The sequence below is a fragment of the Sycon ciliatum genome, chromosome 7 (assembly GCF_964019385.1).
Source record: "Sycon ciliatum chromosome 7, ocSycCili1.1, whole genome shotgun sequence".
In the NCBI taxonomy this organism is placed as follows: Eukaryota; Metazoa; Porifera; class Calcarea; order Leucosolenida; family Sycettidae; genus Sycon; species Sycon ciliatum.
The window spans coordinates 19,283,618-19,291,117 of record NC_088649.1 but is presented as its reverse complement, the minus strand read 5'-3'; the positions used below and the strand labels follow the sequence as shown (position 1 = coordinate 19,291,117).

The 7,500-nt window shown below is 50.3% G+C and overlaps 1 protein-coding gene across 2 annotated transcripts in view; it reads left to right on the top strand.

Moving 5' to 3' along the window:
• The window catches only part of LOC135821162 (pneumococcal serine-rich repeat protein-like), a 118,761-nt gene that overhangs the window by 73,342 nt on the left and 37,919 nt on the right, over window positions 1–7,500 (top strand). Inside the window, exons 21-24 of one of the 2 annotated variants that reach the window (XM_065334232.1) lie at window positions 2,214–2,435; window positions 3,039–3,197; window positions 5,001–5,126; window positions 6,647–6,836. The exons of the other annotated variant lie outside the window; for it this stretch is intronic. Of the exons in view, the coding sequence (XP_065190304.1) occupies window positions 2,214–2,435; window positions 3,039–3,197; window positions 5,001–5,126; window positions 6,647–6,777 (638 nt within the window). The 3' untranslated portion in view covers window positions 6,778–6,836. Of the gene's footprint in view, window positions 1–2,213; window positions 2,436–3,038; window positions 3,198–5,000; window positions 5,127–6,646; window positions 6,837–7,500 lie in introns of those variants that run through there. 2 annotated transcript variants of the gene reach the window in all.

The following is a 7,500-nucleotide window of genomic DNA, read 5'->3' as shown; positions in this document are numbered from 1 at the left end:
CCACTGAAACACCTCTCATGTAGCAAAATGGCCGCCACGTGTGGTGATGAATCCACACTGCTGATGCCACTTTTTTGCGCTCTGTGTGTGTGTGTGTGTGTGTGTGTGTGTGTGTGTGTGTGTGTGTGTGTGTGTGTGTGTGTGTGTGTGTGTGTGTGTGTGTGTGTGTGTGTGTGTGTGTGTGTGTGTGTGTGTGTGTGTGTGTGTGTGTGTGTGTGTGTGTGTGTGTGTGTGTGTGTGTGTGTGTGTGTGTGTGTGTGTGTGTGTGTGTGTGTGTGTGTGTGTGTGTGTGTGTGTGTGTGTGTGTGTGTGTGTGTGTGTGTGTGTGTGTGTGTGTGTGTGTGTGTGTGTGTGTGTGTGTGTGTGTGTGTGTGTGTGTGTGTGTGTGTGTGTGTGTGTGTGTGTGTGTGTGTGTGTGTGTGTGTGTGTGTGTGTGTGTGTGTGTGTGTGTGTGTGTGTGTGTGTGTGTGTGTGTGTGTGTGTGTGTGTGTGTGTGTGTGTGTGTGTGTGTGTGTGTGTGTGTGTGTGTGTGTGTGTGTGTGTGTGTGTGTGTGTGTGTGTGTGTGTGTGTGTGTGTGTGTGTGTGTGTGTGTGTGTGTGTGTGTGTGTGTGTGTGTGTGTGTGTGTGTGTGTGTGTGTGTGTGTGTGTGTGTGTGTGTGTGTGTGTGTGTGTGTGTGTGTGTGTGTGTGTGTGTGTGTGTGTGTGTGTGTGTGTGTGTGTGTGTGTGTGTGTGTGTGTGTGTGTGTGTGTGTGTGTGTGTGTGTGTGTGTGTGTGTGTGTGTGTGTGTGTGTGTGTGTGTGTGTGTGTGTGTGTGTGTGTGTGTGTGTGTGTGTGTGTGTGTGTGTGTGTGTGTGTGTGTGTGTGTGTGTGTGTGTGTGTGTGTGTGTGTGTGTGTGTGTGTGTGTGTGTGTGTGTGTGTGTGTGTGTGTGTGTGTGTGTGTGTGTGTGTGTGTGTGTGTGTGTGTGTGTGTGTGTGTGTGTGTGTGTGTGTGTGTGTGTGTGTGTGTGTGTGTGTGTGTGTGTGTGTGTGTGTGTGTGTGTGTGTGTGTGTGTGTGTGTGTGTGTGTGTGTGTGTGTGTGTGTGTGTGTGTGTGTGTGTGTGTGTGTGTGTGTGTGTGTGTGTGTGTGTGTGTGTGTGTGTGTGTGTGTGTGTGTGTGTGTGTGTGTGTGTGTGTGTGTGTGTGTGTGTGTGTGTGTGTGTGTGTGTGTGTGTGTGTGTGTGTGTGTGTGTGTGTGTGTGTGTGTGTGTGTGTGTGTGTGTGTGTGTGTGTGTGTGTGTGTGTGTGTGTGTGTGTGTGTGTGTGTGTGTGTGTGTGTGTGTGTGTGTGTGTGTGTGTGTGTGTGTGTGTGTGTGTGTGTGTGTGTGTGTGTGTGTGTGTGTGTGTGTGTGTGTGTGTGTGTGTGTGTGTGTGTGTGTGTGTGTGTGTGTGTGTGTGTGTGTGTGTGTGTGTGTGTGTGTGTGTGTGTGTGTGTGTGTGTGTGTGTGTGTGTGTGTGTGTGTGTGTGTGTGTGTGTGTGTGTGTGTGTGTGTGTGTGTGTGTGTGTGTGTGTGTGTGTGTGTGTGTGTGTGTGTGTGTGTGTGTGTGTGTGTGTGTGTGTGTGTGTGTGTGTGTGTGTGTGTGTGTGTGTGTGTGTGTGTGTGTGTGTGTGTGTGTGTGTGTGTGTGTGTGTGTGTGTGTGTGTGTGTGTGTGTGTGTGTGTGTGTGTGTGTGTGTGTGTGTGTGTGTGTGTGTGTGTGTGTGTACAACCGTCCTCTACCAGAGCAGAGAACACACACCTTGTCAAGATGTTCAACTATTTGAAAGATTTTTTGGTAGAATTTTTTGACACTCTCCTCGTAGCCCCCACCTCGGAGTCCTTCGCGAGGCTTTGCAAGCCCGCGAGTGGAGCAAACTACCGCACGAAGACGACGACTTGGAACGACTCTGAGCGTTGGCTCATGGAATGTTCGCTCTGTTGTGGAGAGTGATGGACCACTTCTAACGGCAGCCGTGAGGGGAATCGTTTCCGATGATAAGCCAGATCCATAGCTGCTTGAGATGGCTCTCTCGAACATGGTCCCGCTCGTCGTTCTATATTGTCGGCCCCGTAAGGGGACACGTGACCGTAATGGCAGTGTTTACCAGCACCAGGACCAGGTGTGTGTGTGTGCATGTGTGACTACGTGCATTTGCTTATCTGTATGTTTGTGTATGTTGTGTGTAATTGCAGAGGGCAACATCAGCACCTACACGCTGTACTGGACTCCGCGTACAGCGGACACCATGATCAGCTTTGTGTTCAGCGCCGAAGACAACCAAAACGGTACCAGTATGTTCCAGCCGCTGGTTGTCCTGTGTCCGTGCGAGAACCAACAGGCCTGCCTTCCTTTGGCGGAGGGACAAGATGGTGGTGCTACCCAGTTTGTCCGACTGGAGTGCAATTGCAGTCTAGGTGAGCTACCGCCGACTCACTTACTCATGACCATGGACACTCGCACGCACACGCATGCACGTGTACACACACATGCATGCGTACATCCACATACTCAGACACGCACACAGGCATGCACACACACACGCACGCACGCACGCACGCACGCACACACACACACACACACGCGCGCGCACACGCACACACACACACAAACACACACACACACACGCGCGCGCGCACACACCCACACACACACAAACACACACACACATACACACACACACACACACTCACACACACACACACAAGCTCTCACACACAGCTTTGTACCCTGCACCAGTAAACATCCCAGTGATCGTAGGTCTAGAGCTGAAAAACACACAGCGCGTGTGTAACCACTGGCTTGTTTACTTCTTCAACCGTACATTTGTCTTCACGCATGCGTCATGTATGTTGGAGTGTTTATTAGTTTATTGAACTTTTCTCTCTCTTGCCCGCGTGTGTGTATGTGTGTGTGTGTGGGGGGGGGGGGGGGGGGTGTCATGTGTGTGTGCGTGTGTGTCACGTGCGTGTGCCGTGTGTGTGTGTGTGTGTGTGTGTGTGTGTGTGTTTGTTACACAGCGTACGCTGGCGATGTCTGTGAAGATGACCGCGACGGTTGCTTACAGGGCGGCGGTTGCTTCATGGGAGTCACGTGCACAGACGTTCCGGCACCCGGCACTGGAGCAACCTGCGGACCGTGTCCGATGGGAACCAGTGGAAATGGATTTACGTGCGACGGTGAGCTTTTTCCTTCTTCCTTTTTTGCTTTTTACTGAAGACTCAACCGACTCGTAAGAAGAGGGGGGGAAATGTAGCTGAACAACACAACACCGGGAAGAGTAGGGGCTTCGAGAAGGAACCTGTGCCGGTGGGGAAGCCAACAACGCCGCCATGTGGTGTCGGCGTTACCGCAAGCCTTGGTAACAACTGCAGCAGGGGGGGGGGGGGGGGGGGCATGGAATTGCAGAGCGATGACGTCACGCATTCACGCCAGCGCATGCCAGGGAAATTTCCGGGCACAGATAACCTGAGCGTCTCTTTGCTGTGTACGGTGCGATAGTGAGCCTCGGCAACAACTGCAGCAGGGGTAGGGGAGCCATGGGGTTGCAAAGAGATGACACCAAACACTCCCGACAATGCACGCCAGGGGAATTTCTGAGTGCAAGCAAACCTTAGTGTCCCTTTGCTGAGTAGCATGTGGTGGTGAGCCTTGGGGAACAACTGCAGCAGGGCGAAGGGGAGCCATGGGGCTGCAAAGAGATGACGTCACACACTGCCGACAACGCCCGCCAACGAAATCTCTGCGTGCGACCAAACCTTGGAGTGCCGTTGCCCATCACTGTCCCTGCGGATCTATCATGGTGGGAATCATTGCTTTTGTTGGAAGAAATGGTTTGTCTTGGTGTGTTCTGCTGATAGGCAGAGGTTAGCATGGCTTATGTAGCCATGACTGGCCTTCGCAGTTACCCCATAACGAAACAAACTGGCTTACAGGAGACTACTGTAGGACATGTATATATAACAAGGAAGCAAATCTAACGTTTTAACGGATGGCATTTCTTCGTTATAATAAGATCCGTTGAGGCCGTACTGCTTCATATATGCTGTGTGTGGATATGGCAGAATACTGCAAGATCGTTAACATATCTTCTCGTTAACCTATGAATTTTGGACAATCGTTCAATTTGCAACTCGTTATAATAACATGTCTTACAGTATACAGGGGTATCGGAAGGTTTCTAAGGTGGTACGATCAGCTACCTGAAGTGCAATATACTGATGGTGTTGGGCTGGCACCTTTGGAAATTTTTCGAAATTTAGAGCCCAGATCCGTGCCTTGTACTGTAAGACATGTTACTATAACGAGTTGCAAATTGAACGATTGTCCAAAATTCGTAGGTTAACGAGAAGATATGTTAGCGATCTTGCAGTATTCTGCCATATCCACACACAGCATATATCAAGGAGCACGGCCTCAACGGATCGTATTATAACGAAGAAATGTCATCCGTAAACACGTTAGATTTGCTTCCTCGTTACACATACATGTCTTCCAGTATTGGATCACAGGGCAGCAGGGACAAAGAGTGATGTGATACGGTGAATACTGTAGTGACCATAGCGTGTCCGACGTCCGTGTATTTCATAGTGCTGCTCAGTGTGTGTAGCTGTTTGTACCCAGTTGTGGTGCAGATGTTAGTTACCAGATATCACACTTCGGATCACTCTTCTAACTTTTGTCATTTTGGCTCAGTTAGGTCAGCGCGTCAGTCCTTTAATGTATCTCTTTTGTATCGACTGTTTCGGTGTGTCTGTCTGTATGTCTGTCCGTCTGTCTGTCTGCCTGTCTGCCTGCCTGCCTGTCTGTCTGTGTGTCTGTCTGTGTGTCTGTCTGTGTGTCTGTGTGTCTGTCTGTGTGTGTGTCTGTCTGTGTGTGTGTGTCTGTTCAAGGTGTCCGTCTACCTGTTTGTGTGTGCGCTTACACGGGTGTGTTTGTGTATATGTGCGTATGTCATTTCTCATCCATGTTCTGTTGTGCAGATATTGCTGAGTGCATGCAGTCGCCACCAGCGTGCGGGGCTAATGCAGTGTGTACGGAGGTGTTTGGCTCCTTCAACTGTACTTGCCTTGTTGGTTTCACGGGTGTAGCAACCATGGGCTGCATGGGTACGTTACTCTCTTCAAAGCATTGATGTATGTTGTGCGTGTGTGTGTGTGTGTGTGCGTGTGCGTGCGCGTGTGAGTGTGTGCGTGTGTGAGTGTGTGTGTATATGTGTGTGTGTGCGTGTGTGTGTGTGTGTATGTGTGTGTGTGTGTGTGTGTGTGTGTGTGTGCGTGTGTGTGCGCGCGTGTGTGTCCCATATGGTGCAGTGGTATGTGCAGTGGATTTCCAATCGAGAGGTTGCGGGTTCAATTCCCGACGATTATGGTCGCACACGTCTTTCTTCTCTTTCTCGGACTCTTCCTGACTCTTCTTTCATTCTCCTGGGTGGTTACCAACAGCCAGTGTATGCCGGAGTATGTGGTGTGGTGTGTGTGTAGAAAAAAAAATGAAAAATGAAAAATAGGGATTCAGTGGCCAGAAAAAGTCACTTCAATCAGCTGTGTGGTGGATACCAGGCTAAAAATCGTGGTGGTCAATTCATCAGCCTTGCAAGCTGTTGAATGGTGTAATCCCAGCACAAGTTGCTATGTCTAACATAGCTGTTCGCTATCATCGCTTCCGCGATGGGCAGGTCTGAGGTCTGAGGTGTGTGCGCGCGCGTGTGAATGTATGTGGTGTGGTGTGTATATGCGCGTGCGTGCGTGCGTGTATGTGAGTGGGGTGGGTGTATGTGAGTGGGTGGGTGGCTGAGTGGATGTGTGTGGGTGTGGGTGTCCTGCTATTTTTCTGTTGTGTTGTACATGCAATTTTCCATAGCACAGTTGTGTGTCAGAGAGCCAGCACCCCGGGAAAGTGTGCTGCTGAATGTGCAGCTTGTGGCTTCATGTGGTACGTTGAAACCGCGTGATAATGTCGCTGCAGTAACATGATCTCTCTCTCTCTTTCCTCTCTCTCTCTCCCCTCTCTCTCTCTCTCCCTCTCTCTCCCTCTCTCTCTCTCTCTCTCTCTCTCTCTCTCTCTCTCTCTCTCTCTCTCTCTCTCTCTCTCTCTCTCTCTCTCTCTCTCTCTCTCTCTCTCTCCCCCTCTCTCCCTCTCCTCTCTCTCTCTCTCTCTCTCTCTCTCTCTCTCTCTCTCTCTCTCTCTCTCTCTCTCTCTCTCTCTCTCTCCCCTCTCTCTCTCTCTCTCTCTCTCTCTCTCTCTCTCTCTCTCTCTCTCTCTCTCTCTCTCTCTCTCTCTCTCTCTCTCTCTCTCCCCTCTCTCTCTCTCTCTCTCTCTCTCTCTCCCCCCTCTCTCTCCCTCTCTCTCTCTCTCTCTCTCTCTCTCTCTCTCTCTCTCTCTCTCTCTCTCTCTCTCTCTCTCTCTCTCTCTCTCTCTCTCTCTCTCTCTCTCTCTCTCTCTCTCCCCCTCTCTCTCTCTCTCCCATCTCTCTCCCTCTCTCTCTCTCTCTCTCTCTCTCTCTCTCTCTCTCTCTCTCTCTCTCTCTCTCTCTCTCTTCTCTCTCTCTCTCTCTCTCTCTCTCTCTCTCTCTCTCTCTCTCTCTCTCTCTCTCTCTCCCCCTCCCTTCTCTCCTTTGTGCTAATAGACATTGATGAATGTTCTACTGGTGTGGATAACTGTGCTGACGACGCTACCTGCACCAACAATCCGGGTTCCTTCACCTGTATGTGTAACGTTGGATTTACCGGCACTGGCTTAGTCTGTCAGGGTAAGTGAGGCCGCCATCTTGTTGCCAAGACTACACAACACAAGTATCGTCTGTTACCGGGAAATGTTTGTACTGGTTTTCGTTTGAGATTTGCGGACACAGACCAATTCGCACCTGGAAGTGTTGGCCATTGGAGTCGATTTCATTGGCATTATCTACTACTGTTTTACGTTTCACGTTTGATCACTTTAGACATTTCACACCCATCATGAAAATGCGAACGTTTCCAGACAACAGATGTTTCCGTGTTCACAGAAAGCTGTAGTTGCAGACCCACTTTGCTTATGTATGTGAACTACACGAAGCCCTCCATACCTTGGCGGTGTGTTAAACAAATATCTTCTTGAAGTACACTCCACTGCTAAGAATCAAATTTTACGTCACTTCAAAAGAATCCCCCTGCTGAAGTTATGGTTATGGTGGCCTAAGTGTTGAAGCTGCTTTCCCGTCTGCCGTTTATGGGAAGTGAGGTGGCTGTGTGTTAGCGTCTGTTGCTTACGCTCGTGTTTTGTGCGTGTGTGTGTGTGTTTTGTGCGTGTGTGTGTGTATGAGTGTGCGTGCCCGAATGTGCGTACGTGTGTGTACGTGCATGTGTGAGTGTGCGTGCCCGAATGTGCGTACGTGTGTGTACGTGCATGTGTGAGTGTGCGTGCCCGAATGTGCGTACGTGTGTGTACGTGCATGTGTGAGTGTGCGTGCCCGAATGTGCGTACGTGTGTGTACGTGCATGT